Genomic DNA, 22,994 nt, shown 5'->3' on the forward strand with positions numbered 1-22,994 from the left:
GCCTCGTTCAGACTGTCAGCCCAAATCCGATTTGTATGCAAATCCGATTGAAATCCGATCATATTTAGGTAGTCTGAACAGCAACGAACTACATGAAATCTGATTTGGTCAAATCCGTTTCGAGCTTCATTCGTATGTGGTTTGGAATCCTATTCAAATCGGATTTCTGCTTTTTCACGTTTTCATGCCACATAAAACGTAAACACGTCAGACGTTTTTGTGGAAAACATAACAAAAGTCTTTGCAGAAACAAACTTGTGTTGCGAACTGCAAATCAAGCGGGAAAAGACAATATACAGCTAGTATACGCACCTCTTTGAGTTTTGATACCAGCAGAGACGGCAGCACAGAATAAAGTCGCACATTCCAGATTCCTGCGTTTCTGCCGCTGCTTTAGAAGACGAAATATAATCCAGCGCGACGGCAACATTGTCATATCGCAAGACAGCATCTATATTGCAAACTGTAATGCTGTTATTGTTTTTAGCGTTGGCATAATAACGCAACGGCATTGCCATAGAAACCAACGCACATTCCGTAAAACGAAAGAACGCTTATGGACACACAAATCGGATTTGAACAGTTGCGATATGACTGTGTGGACAGTCAGTTATTCAAATCTGATTCCATCCAGATCTAGACAAAATCGGATTTGGGCTGACAGTCTGAACGAGGCTTTAAGCATCCTAATTACCCTGATTCATTGGGAACAGCTGCTTTAATCAACTCAACAGGTGAAAAACAGAAGCTCTCTGCTGTTGGTTTGTGGACAGTCATGGCTAAGACAAAGGAGCTCACTGAGGACCTGCGGCTGCGCATTGTGGCTGCTCACAAGTCAGGAATGGGCTATAAGACCATATCTAAATGTTTTGAAGTTCCAGTGGCTACAGTGCAAAGTATTATTAAAAAATACAAGACGTTCCGCACTGTGAATAAACTCAGAGGACGTGGTCGGAAGCCAAAAGTGACACCTGTGCTGGCCAGGACGATAGTGAGAGAGGTAAAAAAAATCACCACCAAGGCCATCCTGATGAATCTGGGCTCTGCTGGTGGCAACATCTCAAGGCAGACAGTCCAACGGACACTGCACACCGCTGGGTTCCACAGACGCAGACCAAGGAGGACACCACTTCTCCAGAGAAGGCACACAAAAGCCCTCTTGGCCTTTGCAAATGCTCATCTAGACAAAGAAGAAGACTTCTGGTCTTCTGTTTTATGGTCAGATGAAACAAAAATTGAATTGTTCGGCCACAATGATGTAGCCCTCATTTGGCGTAAAAAAGGAGAAGCCTTCAACCCTAAGAACACCATCCCCACTGTCAAACATGGTGGTGGGAACCTAATGTTTTGGGGGTGTTTTTTAGCAGGTGGACCAGGGAACCTAATCACAGTAAACAAGAAAAAGGAGCAATACATCAAAATTCTCAACAACAACATCAGGCAGTCAGCAGAGAAACTTGGCCTTGGGCACATTTTAGCACGACAACAACCCAAAACACACAGCAAAAAGTGGTGAAGAAATGGGTAGCAGACAAAAACATTAACGTTTTGCAGTGGCCCAGCCAGAGTCCTGACTTAAATCCAATTGAGAATCTGTGGAGGGAGCTAAAGATCAGGGTGATGGCAAGGAGACCCTCCAACCTGAAAGAGTTGGAGCTCATCGCTAAAGATGAATGGGCAAAAATACCAGTGGAGACACGCAAAAAGCTGGTCAGCAATTATAGGAAGCGTTTCATTGCTGTAATAGCCAATAAAGGCTTTTCTATTGGTTATTGAGAAGGGTATGAATAATTTTGGACATGCCACTTTTTGTTCGAATGTAAATAAGAGATGAGTAATAATTTTTTCCACAATGATGCCTCTTGTACATCGTCTCATTATCTTCTGGGAGACGCCTGTGTCATTTCTAATAAAGTAACTTTAAGTCAGAATTTGCCAGGGGTATGAATAAATTCGGGCTTGACTGTATATATGCTGCTTGTGCAGCAGCAGTACTCGTTTTGGCAGTAGAAAGTTCCTGTACATGCTTTGTAGCAGCAGCAATAATCTACAACAACAGCAATAACCAACAGCAGCAGCAGCAATTCAGAAGGGTAGCAGATCTATTCCGCCAAGACTAAATACATTAACACTGTCATATCCATTACCATGCTAAAATCTTCAGAGAGTTGTGATGATAGAAAAGAGGTTGTCTACTGGTCTGGGGATGTTTGGGAAGGCGTATTATGGTACAGTGATTGTAGTACGATTGAACTTTGAGAACCCTACTCAGGGGCATGTCAAAGAAGGGATGACAATAATGGAGACATAAAGGAAGTAAAGTAACATTAAAAACCACTCACCGGCCAGTCACAGCAAAACACAACTTGCACATCCCATGGAGGAAAGCCGTGGCTTGCTCGAGAAAGGCAGCCATCTTGGGACTCTCGTCAATCGGTCCTTGTATGGACAGGAAACATCCGTAGAGCTTGTCGATCAAGCCCATGTTCACCACGTAGCTGAGGGAAACAAGCCGAAATGGGTCAGACTTAACAAAAAACATTTCAACGACAGTCACATTAATCAATTCCTTGAGTGGAACATAAATTTGATTTCAGGAATATTTATAGTCAACATTTGTTTTCGGTTATTCGCCATTTTGGATACATTTTCCACCAAGTTTGCCACACGACATGGGGTGAATGTGAAGGTGGCTTAATATTGGGCCAAAATGACAGCAGCATATGGTTTTAGACTTTCTGTAACTAGCTTCAGGGTGGGACAATGCCTTTAAATGCTGTTTAAGTAGACAACTCACGGTCATGAAGGCCACTGCAATCCAGAACGCTCTTGGCCTGAAATCTGAGCTCACAGCTCCTGCCTATTATGTCTAGATCTCTAATTTGTCTGGTCAAATGAAAGGTCTCATGACCGTGTTGGTCCGCACCCTCCTGGCTACAAATCAGGCCTAATTACAGTATTAGTGGACGACTGTGTCTCCGTGTGCCAGCTCAGATCTAGAACAGGGGGAAAGCCCCCCTTCTTCCCTCATGGCTCAGGTATTCTGTCCCTCCACCCTCTCCCACCTCTTGCACTGCCGAAAGTCTCCTGGCAGTCAATCATTGGACCTCCCAGCAAAGTCAGAGCCAGTGTTTTGTGGCTCTAGTGCAGCAAAGAGCTGAGTCAGTTGCAGATCCGCATCTCACATGCTCTACGCTGTAACTTTTTTCCTTCATTCGCTCCTTTTCTTCTTCCCTCATACCTTCTTTTGTTACGGCTGTCAGTCAAATGAGGCTGCACTCAATAAAGGTAATTACAATTCTCCCTCCCCCTTTTTTCAACAGGTCGGCATCACCTGAACTAAAGCCTCTTGTTATGGCTTGATCCCGCTCTTGGGTTTGGCTCGAGCAGAAAGCGGCTTTCCACACACCATTGTGCAGCCTTTCAAGTGATCAGTCACGATTAGGTCCAGCCAAAGGTCTAGCAGACATGGATTTGACTTTTTCAGATTTTTTCATTAAATTAAATTTTACATTTTTTTTTTTTTTTTTACATCGGACAGTGAGAGAAATGACAATTCCTACATTGAGGATTGCTGGTCATATGGGAAATGAAGTTTGAATCTGGTCTTTGCACCCAGTGTTGGTGATAATGCATTACAAGTAACACAAGTTATGTAATCAGATTACTTTTTTCAAGTAACTAGTAAAACACCACATTTCTCATCAACAGAGTTCATACAGACACTGTAAAATGAAATTCCAGGACTTTCAAGGACTTTTCAAGCACAACTTTTTTTGATTTTCAAGGACTTTAAACATAGAGCATACTTATCAAACAATTTATTCTCTTTCAAATTCTAAAAAAGATAAATTGGTAAATAAAAATACACTGAAAAAAGTACATGCTTGACTTTATTTTTGACTTTTTGTTTTAGTAAAGTATTACTACTAAAGTATTACAAAGTATACTACGCTTTTACTATAGTAAAACCAGAGTTCATTTTCTTAAGGAATTTGCATTTGTGTGTACTTTCTTTCTTTTTTCTTTGTTTTGTTTCTATAACCGTACTGCCTTAATTGTAAGAAAAAATGCTCCAAAACCCTGATCTAAAATGAATGACTTACCATACACATTCCAAAGCCCTGAACTAAATCAAATGATTCCACACTCCTAGGTTCCGATCTAAAAGATTCGCAAACCTGTTCCAAGGTTCCGATCCAAATCAAATTAGCAAAATGATTCAAGAACCCATTCCGATCTAAATCAAACGATTCACGATATGCAAAGTTCTGCTCTAATCAAATAATTTGCAATCTTCGATTTTGAAGTCCCAAACTGAAACAAATCATTTGCCATTTGTGCTCTGAAGCCTCAAACTAAATCAAAGGATTTGCGATCCGTGCTCCTAGGTTCCAATCAAAAACATTTACAAACCTGTTCCAGGTTCCGATCTAAATCAAATTCACAGAATGATTCACGAACCTGTCCCGATCTAAATCAAATGCAAAGTTCTGCTCTAATCAAATGATTTGCGATATTTAATTTTGAAGTCCCAAACTGAAACAAATGATTCGCCTTATGCACTCAAAAGCCCCAAACTGAATCAAATGATTTGTGCTCCGCACTCCTAGGTTCCGATCTAAAAGATTCACGAATCTGTTCCAAGGTTCCGATCTAAATCAAATTCGTGAAATGATTCACAAACCCGTTTCAATCTAAATCAAATGATTCACGATATTCAATTCTGAAATCCCAAACTGAATCAAATGATTTGTGATCCACGCTCCAAAGTTCCATGAACCTGCTCCAAGGTTCCGATCTAAATTAAATCTGCGATCCAAGGTTTTGCGTTACACATTTCGAATCATTCAATTCATGAAAAAATTCACACACCTGTTCCGATCTAAATCAAATGATACGCGTTACACGCCCCAAAGTCCCGACCTGAATCAAATGATTGGCTATACGTGAAGTTTCAATCTAAATAAAATGATTTGTTGTATGCGCTTGGATTGGAGTGCTTTGAACAAGTTAATTATTTTGCGACACATTTGTTTAACTGATTCAGAGTTTCGAAACACTCTGTTGAACGTATATTACTTTACGCGCTTTTTTCAAATCATAACAAGCCATACTGAAATTCGAAAATGAATAGCTCTTTCAATTTAATCTGGCTTTTGCTAGTAAATCACTTAAAATCAATGATCAAAGTCACAAGTTTCAGTCAATCAGAGCCGTTCCAACAGAAATTACTCACTCAAATGATTTGGTTCATCTGTTCCGCTTTTCGCATGTTTACACGTCACTGTCAGTACTACTACTGGCTTAGTTCGCTAGTTATGACATTAACTGAAATAAGCGACAAAAAGTATGTTTTTTGCGTAAAAAGAAATGTGCTTATTGAAAAAATTAAACACTTCAAGCACTTTTAAAGTACCCTTTCAGGAATATTGCTATTTTCAAAGGTTTTCCAGGCAATAAAAAAAAACAAAAAAAAAACAAAAACAAAGGCCTCAAGCATTTTAAGTACCTTGCACGAACCCTGCATAAAGTAACGGTTTACTCTCTTGATCTCACTTGAAAAACAATTCAGCTTTCCTCAAAATAAATGTAACAAACAGTAAAATCCAAACTCAGAATACGATGCAAACCTGCAATAATTAAATATGTTAAATTACGTAAATATCCAATTATTTAAGTATTTAATCCGATTTTATTAACCAATGTCATTGCTGCCAACCTTTCATGATCCGATTTAACCATACTAATAAGCAAAATTTACTTGGTGTGAAAGGGCTTTTACGTTTTATTTTTCAATATTAAAAACAAACGTGAGCCCAGCCCGGATGAGAAAAAGTTACGTAACCCATTACTTTACATTAAAAGTAATTAAATAACGCAATTAGTTACTTTTTAGGGAGTAAAACAATAGTTCCCCAACACTGTTTGTACCACTACTTTTCCTGCCTTAAATCTGTCCTCCTTACTTTCTCAGTCAATGAAAACGGCAATACCACACATTATTCTTTTTATAGTCTTGTTTTCTGTGTCAAAACCAAAATGCTTTGAAAAAAAAAAAAGGCCTATTTTATTTTTTCCCTGCCGTTTATTTTTGGTGATCCAGTCACTATTTGGTCTGTTCAGGCCATGTCTGTAAGGTCACTCCATGGTCACTGCACTGGGCTTGAGACGGCTCGTGTCAAACAAATCATGGGAGGGAAGACTGAGGGATTGTGGGAAGCTTGGGATTCTTAGCAGGCCGGGCTGTCTGCCTTTCCTCAGAGAGCAGGGGAAAGCCCAGCACTGGCGCTCTCCTCCACACTGCCCTACTCCGAGTTCAAATTCAAGTCGTGGACTTCAAGAAGGGAATTTTGGCTGATGTGGAGACTAAAAACTTTGGTTCAGAACACACATATAAGTTAGGAAAGAGATGCATCTAAGAGCATACTCCACCTAATCAAAGTGCTGAAAGCCAGGTTTATTAAATGCAAAGGATTATGTCATTAAATTGGAGTAGTCTTTTGAACAAATTTCTCAAGTTGTCTGTCCAGGCTATGTTCTGGATACATTCCAAGAGGTCATTCCCTTCACTAGGGATCTCATTCCAAGATTTGAGAAACTCTTGTGTGTTTTACATTGCAAAAAATATTGTTGTTGTCACTCTATACGGTTAAATAGTGTGGTTAGTGTGAACCAAATAGTAGCGCCTAACGGGATCTGTTTTCACCACAGCTAGGTAACTTACTAATATTTGCCTAATTGGTTACTCTGTGTTCATTTTGCACTTGTTTTTAAACAGCACCGTTGACCGGAAATAAACGTGATTATTAGAGCTGAGTTTTTAAACGCTTGCAATTCGATTCGATATTGATTATTTTAGATATATATCAGGTACAGTACATGCCAAATTATCTCAAGGGAGGGAAAAAAAAAAAAATCTCTCAACTAATGCTGTAAAGTTTACATGAGAGTCAAAATTAAAATTCATTTTTTTAATATAAACTTTTAAACAGTGGCTGTCATAGAAACTTTACAGATTTATTCAAACATAAACATTAAAGAACAGTAAAAAATTATATTGAATATGTTATATGGTGCTAGCCTGGGTGTCCCCATGCTGCCTTCCGTGCAGCGCGATTTTATTCACGCTGGAAGGTAGTGATTTACTTGTTACTTGAGTCACTTAGAAAAGGAGAGATAACTAACTATTAAAGGGGTTAATTTCTATTATCATTATAAAATTACAATTATGTAATGTTATGGCAAGCTTTTAAATCAATTTTGTGGTAAAGGGACAGCATGTTGGGATGGTTGCAACAGTGTGTTGCAACTGTCCCTACAGTGATAGCCATGATAAAAATTGTTATATTAGCTTGAGACAATATCATTGACACATTAAATGCGAGTCTATTGGGAGAAAGTGAAAAAAATGAGTGAAAAACGAAAAAGCAGCAGCATCTGGCTGCATTTCAGTGATGTTGATTGAAATTCAAATTCAATTCAATTCAATTCAATGATTTTTAATGAAAATAAGGAATTAAAAAGTTGCTTACCAATACACAAAACATTCACAACTGAAAAATTGGGCTAAAATAGAAGGGAGAGTGATACTAGAGTGATACTAAATAAAGAGCCATTTGGGAGCCGTAAGAGCCGTCTCTTTTAAGGGAGCCGAGCCAAAAGAGCCGAATCTTTGAAAAGAGCCGAACTTCCCATCACTACTGGAAGGCAGCATGGAAACCATGGCTGTGTCTAAATTCAGGGTCTACATCCTTCGGAGGACTCATTTGAAGGATGTTACGTCACAGCGCTGCGACGAAGGCTGTCCAAATTCGTAGGATCCTTCAAATGCGGCCAACAAGCGGTTGTCTAGTTAGGCCTTTGGTTTTAGCGTTAAGCATATTTTTTTTTACATTTGTACGTTTATATGTTAAAAAAAACATCACTTTCGTAAACTAGCTTATTTCTTACTGCCTGTGTGAATATCCCCTTACACACAGCTAATTTCTTGTTAGTGATTGAAGGTGTTTTTAACACTTTTAACGCTCATGAATATTAATTAGATGGGCCAAAATCGACCTGTTTTTGACAGAGCTCCTAAAAAAGGAGCTGTAAAAATATATTGAGATGGATTTTGGCACTTATACCGCAAATATATATTCTTAAGGACATCAACAACTAAAATAAACCTCCAGAAATGTGTACAATATGGGACCTTTAACGTTAAACATATTAATAGCGACAAAAATGTGGTTCGTGCAACGCGTTACAAAACAATAATTACAATAAAAGGAAGTGATATCAAACACCACTGCCTCTTTGTTTTCTTCAAAATATAAACCACAACTCTCGTACTCATTTTAAAAATAATAAAACATATTAATATGTGATTTAAGCTATATGTGCACCTTGTATAATACATCTTTACTCTATGTATAATAAAATGAAACATGACAAGCACAACTCTGCCTTTTTTGTTAAATGTCAGTTTTAATGAACAATATTAGCCATTATAAAAGTATAAGTATAAAGTATAAGAGACTTGTGTAATCGGAAATAAAGACAAAAGCAGACAATTCGGTCAAATGCATGCTAAAAAGTCAGCGTTGAATTACGATTGATAAATAATTCATGAAGCATAACTTTGTCCTCAGTCAAAATGATATGACCTGGAATAAATAATAGATTCACGAGACCAAAAATTAGCTGTTAGATTTACGTTACCCAAAACGAATTATACCTCTTGTTTAACCACTACAGTACAGAGACATCAGGACCAGCGGCAAACGTCAGAAGGACTAGCCGTGATGAGGCTCTCTCTGTGGGATACATGAACACTGAGCACCCAGTGCTCGCCTGGAACTCGTATCTCCGAGATCGGCAAAACACGTTTTCAAATAGGGGCTGTCTTTGTAAATAAACCGCAGATTTGAGTTTTAAACAACTACATTCTCGCCTGAAATACTCTTAAACCTACATTTCACAATAACAGTAATATTTTGAAAATGATGCAGGTTTTCTCCTCCGCCATTAACGCTCGCTGATTGGTGCGAAATGCATTCTGGGATACAAGTGCCTCAAGTTCGCACAAGTCTCCTTTTGATGCATCCTTGATAAAAGGGGCGGAGCAAGAACACATCCGGGGATTTGAACTGTACTTTACTTGCTAGATGTGAACTTTGAATTGGAACAGTACTTGGGTGACAACTGATGACGTTTCACAAGTCCACAAGAACACAAGTCCAGACAAGAACGCATATTGAGAAACGGCTGTGGTCTGGCGTTAGCCAGGCTAATATGGTGCATGTATTTAGCAAAATGCTCCTCTCTAGAGTTAATTTTTCTAGCTGAATAACAAGTTTATGGTCACTGAATATGTTTTTCTGAGGTAAATGTGACATTATGTGACATATTGTTTACAAGCTGTTATATTGATGTCTTCCCACGGTTTAACACATTTAGATGTTTATTCACTTTTATTTTGTGCTGAAACTTCTGTTGAACTGAGGCGCTACAGCGATCTGTCGCACCACATTAAACCGTGCCAAAATGGCATTTATTGTTTAAAACAGTAATAAAATGAATTTGAAATCTGTGACTTTGTTTTATAACAAAAGCTTATATTGACGTCTTTGCATGGTCAAAACACTGATTGAGTGATTACATAAGACAAAAAGGGATTTCGGTAATATGTACTCTTTCTTTTAACATTCCTTTGGATGTTTATTCATATTTATTTTGTGCTATAACTTGTATTAAAGGAGAGGAGACGATCAGTTAAAGTGCGCTTTGCATTGTCCCTTCTCTGAGGTGCTTCAGCGATCTGTCGCTCCGCATTAAACAGTGCAAAAAAGCTATTTACTGTTTAAATACTGTAAAAAAATTGGACAGAATTTGAAATCGGACACTTTGTTTTATATCAAAAAATATTTTTATATATTATATTGACGTCTTTGCATGGTTGAAACACTGATTGAGTCAATACATAAGATAAAACCAGGTTTTAGTAATACGTGCTCTTTCTTTTAACATTCCTTTGAAAGTGTATTCATATTTATTTTGTGCTATAACTTGTATTAAAGCAGAGGAGGCGATCAGTTAAAGTGCGCTTTGCGTTGTCCCTTCTCTAAACTGAGGCACTACAGCGATCTTTCACTCCACATTAAACAGCGCCAAAACGGTATTTATTGTTTCTATATTGTAATAAAATGGACAGAATTTAATATCTGAGACTTTTTATATCAAAAGCTCTTATATTGACATCTTTGCATGGTTGAAACACTGACTGAGTGATTACATAAGATAAAACCAGGTTTTAGTAATACGTGCTCTTTCTTTTAACATTCCTTTGAAAGTGTATTCATATTTATTTTGTGCTATAACTTGTAGTAAAGCAGAGGAGACTTTTAAGTAGCCTTAAATAGGCGCTACAGCGATCTGTCACTCCACATTGAACAGCGCCAAAATGGTATTTATTGTTTTTATATTGTAATAAAATGGACAGAATTTGAAATCTGAAACTTTTTCATATCAAGCACAAAGCTTATCATGATTTTTTGGATGGGAGGTGCGCTAAAATGTTTCGTTCATTAAATAAAAAAACAGGCTAGACTTGACATTCTTGGGATTTAAGAATCAATATTGTTTCGTAAAAACGAGAATTGATTAAAATCGATAATTTTTTTTTATTTTTTACCCAGCCCTAGTGATTATGTAACTTATGTGCATTCAAGAAGCTGGATCAAGAAGAGTCATGGAAAGAAAACATGTAAGGGAATAACCTGATGAGATCTTGAGCACGTGTGTTGAAGTTCTCACTGGCAACAGGTCTGCTCTTGGCATCCGGAGAGCATATACGTGGAGCATCTCCATCCAAATTAGGGGGGTGCAACTGCCCCAGCACTGTGGCGATTGTTTGCAGAAGTCCTGTAGTCAAACCCTCAAAGATCTGCTTATTGACACTGCGGCCGAAGATGGACTTGTCCTCATCTGGCACGAAGAGCTATGGAAACAGGTACAGATGTGTTAGGAAACAGAAAAAGTCATTGTGAGTAGTAGTCACTACCCTAAACAAGACAATGGTGTCTAGACACGTAGGAGCTTTCAGGTTTCATCAAGAGCTGTAGATGAAACATCTTCGTCAACGACTCTCAACATGTCTACGAGCTTGTCAAACATGGGAAGGTCTAAAACTACAGTCATGTTCAAACAACTGTAGGCATTTTGTTTAATCTCTGTTTGGAGCTTTATTACACCGTCGTTACCGTAACTTCCACCATTATGGTTGTTTGTACTGCTGCAAATCCTTCTTTTGCTGCAGTTTACAAAAAACACAATCATATTAATTGCATCCCTACAAGCCGTACAATACTCTAAGCAAACACTGAAACTGATTTGGAAAGGTCTAAATATACCTTTTTAAATTTGCAAACACTTGCTCGACTGACTGATGGCTGCCTCTTTCAGCATTCTTGACATCCGAGATCACTCGACAACGGCTCGTGCCGGTCTCAATATCCGGCCCAGCGCTGTTGCACAATAGACAGGGTCATTTAAACCTCAGCTTGCATTTTAAAACATGTCCAATTAAAGCAGAGGGTGCAAATAAAAAGGATCCTGTCCTCTTTTGTTTCCACGCGCAAGCCATTAATCTTTGGTTGGAATCCTGATCCTCTAGCGCATAAATAACTACAAGGGCGCTGCTCTATTATTCATCAGCTCTGGGTTATAAATTGGTAGTTACAACTCGAAGCGACATTGTCACTGGTGGTGTGCCAATGGCGGGCATATGAGAGGTATTCCCTTGTTGGCGGGCACCACTGGCAGGCTTAAGAACGATGGGTCACGTAACAAGAACGGAAGCTAGATAATGAATTAAGTTTGTTGCCACCACAGTAATGCAAGGACGCATTTACTAGACAATAGGGCTGGGTTTTGACACAAATTTCACAATTCGATTCGATTCGATTAGAGGAGACGATCATTTCAAATGTGCCTTGCTTTGTTGCTTCTCTGAACTGATGCACTACAGCGATCATTAAACAGCGATAAAACGACATTTATTGTTTGAATACTGAAAAAAATAGGACAAAATTTGAAATCGAGACTGTTTTTCATATCAAAAGTACCAAACCATAAAGCTTATTACGATTTATTGGATTGGAGGCACACTACAATATTCAGTTTCTTAACTAAAAACAGTAAACAAAAAAATAGAAACTGTAAAAATCTATATTTTTTTACCAGCACTATTAGACTACGTACTTTTGCATTTGCCAAATACCCAAGTAAATGTTTCTGTCCAAAAAAATAATTTGGTGTCTGTATGTACCTTGGTAATTTATAATTAATAAAATAATTTAATTTATTAAACAATAAAAAAGAAAAGAATGCTTGTATTTTAAAAACATCAATGTTTAATACATACAGTTGAGGTCAAAAGTTTACTTACACCTGTCAGAATCTGCAAAATGTTTTAATTTTACCAAAATAAGTGGGATCATACACAACTAATGTTATTTAGTACTGACCTGAATAAGATATTTCAGTACAGTTGAATTTATATGAATTTATGACTCTGTTCAAAAGTTTACGTACAATTGAGACAAAACATAACAAAACCAAACAAAGATAAAACACAAAAGACCAAACAAAAAAACAACAAAATCAAAACAAACCAAGACAAAAAACAAAAAGAAAAACTTTAACTTTGTTGTTAGCTGAATGATCCACAGCTGTTTATTTTATTTATTTTTGTTTAGTGATAGTTGTTTACGAGTCCCTTGTTTGTCCTGAACAGTTAAATTATTCAGGTCAGTACTAAATAAAAAATAACATGCATTTTCTATGATCCCTCTTATTTTGGTAAAATAATAACCGTTTTGCAGATTCAGTTTGACCTCAACTGTATAAATAATAGCAGTAATTGATTTCATTAAAATAATGTGAAAAGAAATACAATGAAATAATAAATATACTTGTTTTTTTTTAATAAACTTATATTTTAAATAAATTAATGAATGAGTAAGAGAATGAATAAAATGTTTTTATGACCATTTTGTTCTTTGCTATATAGGACAATTTCATGCGCCATATATAAGGTTAAATGCATTAAGGTGGTATTAGACCAGTCAGAAATCATTGGTTAAAGACAAGAAATACAAACAGACTTTATCACAGGTACAGCCCATGTTAAAATGGCAGTTTTTACAGAGGAGTAGGTTAGTATGCTGAGAGAGCAGGCAAAACAGGCTACATTCTCCACAAATCTAATTACAGAGAAGGGAAGGGTTGACGCCAATACTGGCCACACTGAAACACACACACACACACACACACACACACACACACACACACACACACACACACACACACACACACACACACACACACACACACACACACACACACACACACACACACACACACACACACACACAGGTAAACTGCTACATAGGTCAGCTTGCAAAAATAACTTGAATATCGCTCTTTACTGACTTATTCACTTGGGTGACTACTCTGTCCGTTTATATCAATCACATGTCACATAATCAGCGGGCTGACTGACTGTTGCGTTGAGTTTGAAATAAACCCCTGTACCCCCAGGAAATATTACGTCTCTTAGACTGGGACGCACACTGACTGGGGCTTAATGATTTGCCAAACCAATGTTTCTTGTGCAAACACACACCCACAAGCCTTATATGACTCAGTCATTGGGTCTCAATCACTAAGTGTACGCACATATTTAAGTGTAAAACCTGCAAGCACAGACAACATGATTCATCAAAAATGTGCACATACATTAAAATGCATCATGTTAAACTCATATTGACTAATATAAGTCGCCACATTATGTTACAGTAACTGATGATATGGAATACGTTCTGCATGAAAATGCTGCAAATTATGTGCAATTTGGGTCTATATATATATATATATATATATATATATATATATATATATAAAATAGTGTTAGCACCTGTTGTAAATTCAGTGGAAAACTTTTCGGTTACTGTTTGTGATGTTGTTTTCAATCAACGCTGAGAAACTTACGTAAACACAACTCCACTGGCATCTCTGTGTCTTTCCATACTTAGTCTCAATGACATCTTAAAAAGCTTGAAGCGTAGCGTGAGCTTGGTTCTGAATCCCCCTTTGCCAAAAATCAAAGGGCAGGATGGTGGGGGGGGGGAACGCACTGAAGTACAGACAAAAAATAAGGGACAGACGCAATGCGAAATGTGATTCAGCAGTGGAGCTTTCCCAGAAGTTAAGATGATTCAGTGAGTCATATAAACAAGAGAAATGTTGTATGTATTAAAATCCATTTTGGCGCTTGCTTTAAACTGGTAGATGAGCTACATATGCTCTGGCAAGACGAACAAGACAGAAATGACCCTTTAAACATGACAAACAGCACTTCAGGCCTTTAAAAGCCCAAGTGGAAGTCGCATCCTAAAAGTATTAGTTCACCCAAAAATGAAAATTCCATCATTTTTTACTCTCCTTCATGTCGTTCCAACTTGTGTTCTAGTGGAGCACAAAAGGAGACATTTTAAACAAAGTACAGGTCGATCTTTTCCATGCGGTCATAATAAATAGGAACTGGAGGTTTCAAGCTGTGAAAAGTACCTTAGAGGGTTAGCAAAGTTTCCTGATAATTTACTCACCCCATGTCATCCAAGATGTTCATGTCTTTCTGTCTTCAGTCGAAAAGAAATTTAGTTGTTTCCAGGATTTTTCTCCAACTTCAATGGGGATCAGCGAGTTGAAGGTCCAAATTGCAGTTTCAATGCAGCTTAAAAGGCTCTGCACAATCCCAGCCAAGGAATGAGGATCTAACTTAATGAAACGATCGGTCATACTAAAAAAAAATATTTAAACGTATATGCTTTTTAACCCGAAATGTTCATCTTGCAGTAGCTCTGCATCCATGACTTGGAAAGTCAACGACTGCGTACAAGTTGGAAAGGTTAAGTGTGTTTACAAAGCGAACGTGCAAAGAAAGTCATGCTGAGGAGAACACATGAGATGTGCCCTGATGAGGACTCAGTCGCTTACAAAAAAAGTATTAGCGTGGTATTATCTCTTGATACAACCATGATGGTAATACTATAGTACTACAACAGCAAAGACATGTAAAATAGTGGTACTTTAATGCAAAAAAAATACTGTTCTTTCATCTAAAATACTGGTACTTTAATGCAAGACAAAGACAAAGACAAAAACTAAAACAAAACAAAAAAAGACAAAAACAAAAACAAGTCCAAACTACAACAAAACTAAACTAAACTAAACAAAACAAGACCAAACAAGAAACTAAATCCCAAAAACAAAAAACAAAAGTCAAAACAAAAAAGTTATTAAACTTTCTGATGCCACTGAAACATGACGCTTGAAAATAAAATAAAAAATCTCATTGCGAGGGACCTCGTATCAAGACCCATTCATAGTAAAAATTATTTATTAAAAAAAAAAAATATTTTTATAATATAGTTATTAAAAATATATACACACTACCATTTGAATATGACTGTAAACACCACAGTAAAAATGTCTAGTACTTCAATGCGAAACAAAAAAACAAAAAACAAACAAAACTAAACAAAACAAAAACAGAACAAAGACAAAAAAACAAACAAAAAAAAACAACAAGACAAGACAAAAACAAAACAAAAAACAAAACAAAAACAAAAAAGTTTTTAAACTTTCTCATCTCACGGAAATATCTCCTTGAGAGGGACCTTGATCGAGATTTATATGTAGTAAAAATTATTTTAAAAAAAGATGTCAAAGAAAGTAAAGCTGTCTAAAGTGCTGGCACTTTAATGCAAAACAAAACACATGAAAAAAAAAAAGTAAAAACAAAAACAAACAAACAAAATAAAACAAAACAAGACAGAACAAAAACAAAAAGACAAAACATAACAAAACAAGAAAACAACAACATCAAAACAAGACAAAAAAATAAAAAAATAAACAAAAAACAAAACAAAAACAAAAAAGGCCAAAAACAAAAAAGTTATTAAACGTTCTCATCTCATGGAAATATGATGCTTGAAAATATGAGTATCTCCTTACGAGAGACCTCGTATCGAGATTTATATGTAGTGAAAATTATTTATTAAATTTTTTTTTATTAAAATATAGTACAAAAATATCTACACACTACAGTTTAAATACGATAGACCCACCACCATAAAGTTGTCTGAAGTACTGGTACTTTAATGCAAAACAAAATAAAACAACACAAAAAAACTAAATCAAAACAAGACAAAAAACAAAAAAAACAAAGACAAAACATAACAAACACAAAACATAAAACAAGACCAAAAACAACACATAAAATCAAAACAAAAACAGACAAAACATAAACTAAAACAAGACAAAAAAACAAACAAACAAAAAACGAAATCAAAACAAAACCGGACAACAAACAAAAACAAGATAAAAAAACAAAAGACAAAACAAAAAAGTTATTAAACCTTCTGATGCCACATAAATATGACGCTTGAATATGAGCATCTTTTTGCAAGGGACTTTGTATAGAGACTTATTTACAGTGAAAATCATTTATTAAACAAAATGAATTAATTAAAACAGAGTTATTAAAAATATATACACAGTACCATTTAAATACGATAGATCACAGTAAAGATGTCTAAAGTACTGGTACTTTAATGCAAAACAAAACACAAAACAAAGACTAAACAAAGACAAAACATAAAAGACAAAAAAAAAAAAAAAAATCAAAACAAAACATGACAAAAAAAAAAAAGGTCAAACGCCCTTTACAAAAAAGGTAAAACAACAAAGACAAAGAACTAACCATGCATGACCTTTTCAACGTGATTATGCAATGTGTGAAGTCTCGGACGTGCATGGCAGAGCTAGTGCAAGATGAGCATTTGTGGTTAAAAAGTGAATACATTTTTCGTTTTTTAGAAAATGACCAATTGGTTGGCTAGATAAGACCCTTATTCCTCGTCTGGGACCCTTTGAAGCTGCGCTGAAACTGCAATTTGGACCTTCAACTAATTGACCCCCATTGAAGTCCACTGTAAGGAGAAGAATCCTGGAATGTTTTCCTCGAAATTTCTTTTCGTGAGTAAATTATCAGGGAATTTTAATTCAGGGCAGAACTAATCCTTTAATAGTAGTCCACATACTCATGAACTGCATTCGTTTAGAATGAAGTCATTTGAGATCTCTGAGATTTTATTTGTCATGTACTAATAATCGACTGCTTTGAGTTGAACTTGGGAACCAAATCAGTCAGATTTGTGAATGAATCATTCAGACGGGTGTTAAAAACCGGATCAACTCAGTTATTGAAAAGATTTGACTCAGAAGAATGATTCATTCACAACAAATCTCTTCTCCTCTCTTCTCTTTCAGTCGTCATTTTGGCCTGTTCCTCACACAAAGCTACTTTATGACTTAAGATCTGAATAAAAGTTTTACGAAACTTTTGTAGTGTCATTTATTGTAGTGTCCTTATTCACGTGCATTATATGGAAACTGTTGGCTGAATGATTTTGGATGAACGATCTCTTCAAATGGCAACAATAAAGACCCTAAAACAGAGCAGGATTAGGCCAACTCAAGTAAGCTTGAGCCGCTAATACTCACTGTTAACTGATGGAGGAGAAGGTCCATGAGAAAGGTAATTTTGTTGCTGTAGAGAACATAGGAACAGTTGTTGTGGCAGTGTACGCAGGACAGGTAATACGTGTTCATGGCAGCGCAGAGAGACCTAAAGTGAAAGAGAGAGAAGGGGGATTAGTTTTCAAAAGCCGACTGCTTCTCCTATTTTGAGTTTTCCATCTAAATGATCAGGATACAAAGCAGGCCCCATATAAACATTTCAGGGTTACTCCGACTCGCAGTGTAAAAGATCGCCAATCAGATGAGCCGGGTTCTCTGTCGTAATACAGTAAGGTTATCTGAGGAAATTGACACTTAAAGCTCCGAGTGTGAACATCACATGCAATCCAAGAAGCATGACAACACTTGGAATATTACGCTCAAGGGAGTTTCTCTCAGGAACTGCTCCTTACGCAATGCTGAGGAGAACACATGAGATGTGCCCTGATGAGGGCTCAGTCACTTACAAATAGAACTAGTGTGGTATTACTATGATCTTTTTTGGACATGGTAATGCCACTTTTTTTTTTATACAACCATTATGGTAATATCATAGTATCACCAGAGTAAACAAGACAAAACAGAACAACAAAAACAAAACAAAGGCTATTCAACTTTCTGATGGCATGGAATCTCCTTGCAAGGGACCTCGTATCGAGACCCATTTATATAGTGAAAATTATTTATGAAAAAAAAAAATGAATAAATGAAAATATAGTTATTAAATATATATGGACATGCTAATGGTAATATTTTTGACACAATCATGATGGTAATACCATATTACCACACAGTAAGGATATCTAATGTACAGGTACTTTAATGCAAAACAAAACAAAAGATAAATAAAAAACTAAACAAAAAAGCAAAACAAAACAAGACAAAAAAAACACAAAAAACTAAAGACAAAACAAGGCAAAACAAAAAGACTAAATAACACAAAAAAGCAAAACAAAGTGGAAAAAAACAAACAAGACAAAACCAGACAAAAAATAAACAAGATAAAACAAAAAAAACAAAACAAAGCAAGACAAGACAATAAACAAGTCAAAACAAAACACAAAACAAGACAGCCAATCACAAAAAAGAAAACACAAAAAACAACCCCACTAAAAACCAAACAAGGCAAAACACTAACAAAAACAAAAAAGAAAACACAAAAATAAGACAAAAACAAACTAGAACAAATGATAAAACAAAAAAGCAAAACAAAGTGGAAAAAAGAAGACAAAACAAAAAACAAAAGACACAAGGTAAAAATAAAAAAAACTATAGACAAAAATAAACAAAATAAAACAAAAAAAACAAAAGACAAAAACAACAACAAACAAAAACAAAACAAACAAAGACAAAAACAAACAAACAAAAACAAAACGAAGACAAAAACAAACAAACAAAAAAAGACAAAAGCAAAATAAGACAAAAAAAAAGACAAAACACTATTTAAAAGCAAAATAAGACAAAAACCGAGAAAAAAAAAAGTTTGAAAGCAAAACAAGACAAACACAAAAAAACAACAACAGAGGAGCAGACAAAAAAAACCCCAGAAACAAAACACAGGACAAAAAACAAAACAAAAGACAAAACAAAAATGATAAAATTTTCTGATGCCATGGAAGGACCTCTTATATATACAGTTAAAATTACTTTAAATAAATAAATAAATAAAATCTATACTTTTTCAGCATGGATGCACTGAATAGATCAAAAGTGACAGTAAAGAAATGTATGTCTTTTTTTAAAGTTCCATTTCACTTTTTAAATCACAAAAAAAATTATGTAATAGCAATAAAATGTTTCTCAAGCACCAATACAGAATATTAGAATGATTTCTGAAGGATCATGTGACACTGAAGACTGCAGTAATGATGCTGAAAATTCAGCTTTGATATCACAGGGAAAAATTACATCCTAAAATATATATAAAAAAGAAAAGTTATTTTAAATTATAATAATATTTCACAGTATTACAGTATTTACTGTTGCTCAAATAAATGCAGCCTTGGTGAGCATAAGAAAATGATAAAAAAACAAAAAACAAAAAAAAAAACTCTTAACCAATCCCATACTTCTATATAAAACAAGACACCATGGCATTCTCCCGGCACCGTAGTACCGCCACATCTCTTTATTGTAAGGGATCTTACAACCGACTCAATTAGATGAAATGGAGAAGAACTGGATACCGAACATCTGCCTCGCTTTCTCGTCTCCACCATCTCTTTCTCCAACTCGTTTTCTCTCGGCTCAGATAAGAGTCTAGCCGTCAGCGCCTTCGGGCCGGCAAGCCACTGTCAGTCAGTCAGTCAGGCCTCTGTATTTTGTCTGTTCCACACCAGCCTGAGAGGAGATTAATGTAGCTGATAACTGACCAGTCACTCGGCTCCCGCTCCAGACCCCCAATCCACCCCTCGCTCCCAACCCGCCCCTTCATTAGTTAATATTTTCTGACAACTGTATATTTTATCCCAAAGCAGAGTGGCGGGGCCCTATCTGCCGTACGGACAAATGGAATCTGACTTTTCTTTTTCAAACCGGGCCATGTTTACTTCCAGCCGTAAACATTTTGATATCCACCGCAACCTTCGCCATCTGTTCGGCATTTGCAGCCAAACCGTATTGGCACTCGGAATAAAAATAGCGCGAGCCTCGAAGGCCTCGGCCTGTCAATAACTTCCACCGGCCTGACAAAAACACCAGTGTATATTTTACCCACTGGCGGGCTGATCAGGAAGATAGCGGTGCGAATATTGACATAGCGGTGTAAAAGCGTCAGACATGCAGTATGAGACCGCAGGGAAAACATTGGGCCCGGTCTGCTGGGAAAGGATCCAAGTATTCCCCGCACGCCTCTCAAAGGCGCTCGATCGTGACCCATTATAAAAATCGTGTGTAGCTGTTTTTATGTGCGCCGTTATTAATCGACAAGTTTTCACCTCGACGATAAACGCCATTGACAAGGGTGTCGAAAGAGGTCTCGTCAATTAATACTCGACGGCCAACGGAACATCGATTGACCAAAGCGTAAACGCCGAAGTGTTTGCTTCGCATTGATAAAAGGATACCGGCGAGCGTAATGGAGCTTGGGGCGAAAGGAGGAGGAAAGGAAGGACGGATGGTCATGGGTGAGTGGAGTGATACACCAGGCTCTGTTCAGTCAGGGAAGGGAAACGTGAGATCCCCTCCAACCTGTGCACTCTGGGCAACCGACCAGCACTGCCTCAGCCACACTGATTTTCCACCACAGCTTCAATTGTGCAACTATGAACAGCTTTTTTTACATTTCCATCAAATATTCTCAGTGTAACTGTTGGGGAGAGCAGGTTTTGGCTGAATGAAACGTATAATAAGGCAAAAAAAAAAAAAAAAAAAAACTTGACAAAAGCCAAAAAACAAGATGAGACAAAACACACAAGACAAGACAAAACAAAACAAAAGATTAAAAAAAAAAAAAAGCAAAACAAGATAAAACACAATAAACAAGACAAAACAAGGCAAAAAACAAAGAGACGACAAAAAATAAACAAGATAAAACACACAAAAAAGAAAACAAAAAAGAAAACAAGACTAAAAACAAAAACAAGGCAACACAAAAAAGAAAACAAAAAACAAACACAAGGCAACACAAAAAAAAAACAAAAAACAAAGCAAAAAAAAAAAAAACAAGACAACCAAAAACAAAAAAGAATACAAAGAAAACAAAAATAAAACGAGACAAAAACAATAAGACTAAACAATACAAAAAACAACAACCCCCCCCAAAAAACAAACAAGGCCAAACACTAAAAACAAAAACACAAAAAAAACAATCTAAAACAAAAACAATAAAGAAAACACAAAAATACAAACCAAGACAAAAACAAGATAAGACAAAACACAGAACAAGACAAAACCAAAATAGAAAACAAACAAGATCAAAAAACAAGACAAAACAAGGCAAAACAAAACAAAAACAAGACAAAAAATAAACAAGATAAAACACACAAAAAAGAAAACAAGACAAAAAAACACAAAAAAAACAAAACAAAGCAAGACAAGACAAGACATGAAAACAAGTCAAAACAAAACAAGACAAAAACAATAAGACTAAACTAGACAAAAAACAACCCCCCCAAAACCCAAACAAAACAAAACACTAAAAACAAAAACACAAAAAACAAACTAAAAAAAAAAAAAAAAAAAAAACACAACAAAAAATAAGTGGAAAACAAGTCAAAAAAACAAAAGACAAAACAAGGTAAAAAACAAACAAAAAAGGGGCAATGTTTCTAAACTGAGATGTATAAATCATCTGGAAGCTGAATAAATAAGCTTTCCATTGATGTATGGTTTGTTAGGAAATTATTTGAAAAACAACTATTTGAAGATCTGTAATCTGAGGGTGCAAAAAAATCTAAATATTGAGGAAATTGCCTTTAAAGTTGTCCAAATTAAGTTCTTAACAATGCATGGTGAGCATATATATGACCCTGGACCACAAAACCAGTCTTAAGTCGCTGGGGTATATTTGTAGCAATAGCCAAAAATACAATGTATGGGTCAAAATTATTGATTTTTCTTTTATGTCAAAAATCATTAGGAAATTAAGTAAAGATCATGTTCCATGAAGATTTTTTGTAAAATTCCTACTAGAAATATATCAAAATGTAATTTTTGATTAGTAATATGCATTGTTAAGAGCTCAATTTGGACAACTTTAAAGGTGATTTTCTCAGTATTTTGATTTTTTTGCACCCTCAGATTCCAGATTTTCAAATAGATGTATCTCGGCCAAATATTGTCCTATCCTAACAAACCATACACCTATAGAAAGCTTATTTATTGAGCTTTTATATGATGTATACATCTCAGTTTTGTAAAATTTAACCTTATGACTGGTTTTGTCTATATATATTGTCTCATCTGTGTTTGTCATGGAATTTGAGGTATCCATATTGTTTCGAGGCTATTTTTTAAAGGATAAGTGTCAAATGTCCAGGCGAGGATTGAATGACAGGCCTCAGTGTCAAGGTTCAGCTCGGCTTCTCAAATATAAACAGCGGATTGAGGGCTTAAGCGCAAGATTATCACATTATTGTAGTGCGACACATTAACTGCGTGAACAAGTATGACTTTTGAGGGAATACCTCAGATTTATAAAACATAATGAGCTTAGTTATGAATAATTAGATTAATTGCAAAAAAAAACAAAACCTTAAGTGCAAGTATAAAACAAATTGGTGTATAACGTTTAATATATTTCAAATAAAGCAGCCAAGCTACATATATAAAACTATTCTTAAAAACGTACCAAATTTAGTTAGCGTTAATGAGCCACAAAGTCGTGCATGAGCTCATAAAAGATTTACGGTAAACCTGATCTA

At 36.0% G+C, this 22,994-nt stretch overlaps 1 protein-coding gene across 4 annotated transcripts in view; it reads right to left on the reverse strand.

The window, feature by feature from the left end:
- The window catches only part of scaper (S-phase cyclin A-associated protein in the ER), a 194,357-nt gene that overhangs the window by 42,641 nt on the left and 128,722 nt on the right, over positions 1–22,994 (reverse strand). For all 4 annotated transcript variants that reach the window (XM_073832328.1, XM_073832330.1, XM_073832329.1 and 1 more), the window contains 3 exons: positions 17,617–17,740; positions 10,764–10,984; positions 2,343–2,498 (listed from right to left, as the gene is read on the reverse strand). In XM_073832328.1, coding sequence (XP_073688429.1) covers positions 2,343–2,498; positions 10,764–10,984; positions 17,617–17,740 — 501 coding nt within the window. The remainder of the gene's footprint in view (positions 1–2,342; positions 2,499–10,763; positions 10,985–17,616; positions 17,741–22,994) is intronic.

The sequence above is a fragment of the Garra rufa genome, chromosome 25, assembly GCF_049309525.1.
Source record: "Garra rufa chromosome 25, GarRuf1.0, whole genome shotgun sequence".
In the NCBI taxonomy this organism is placed as follows: Eukaryota; Metazoa; Chordata; class Actinopteri; order Cypriniformes; family Cyprinidae; genus Garra; species Garra rufa.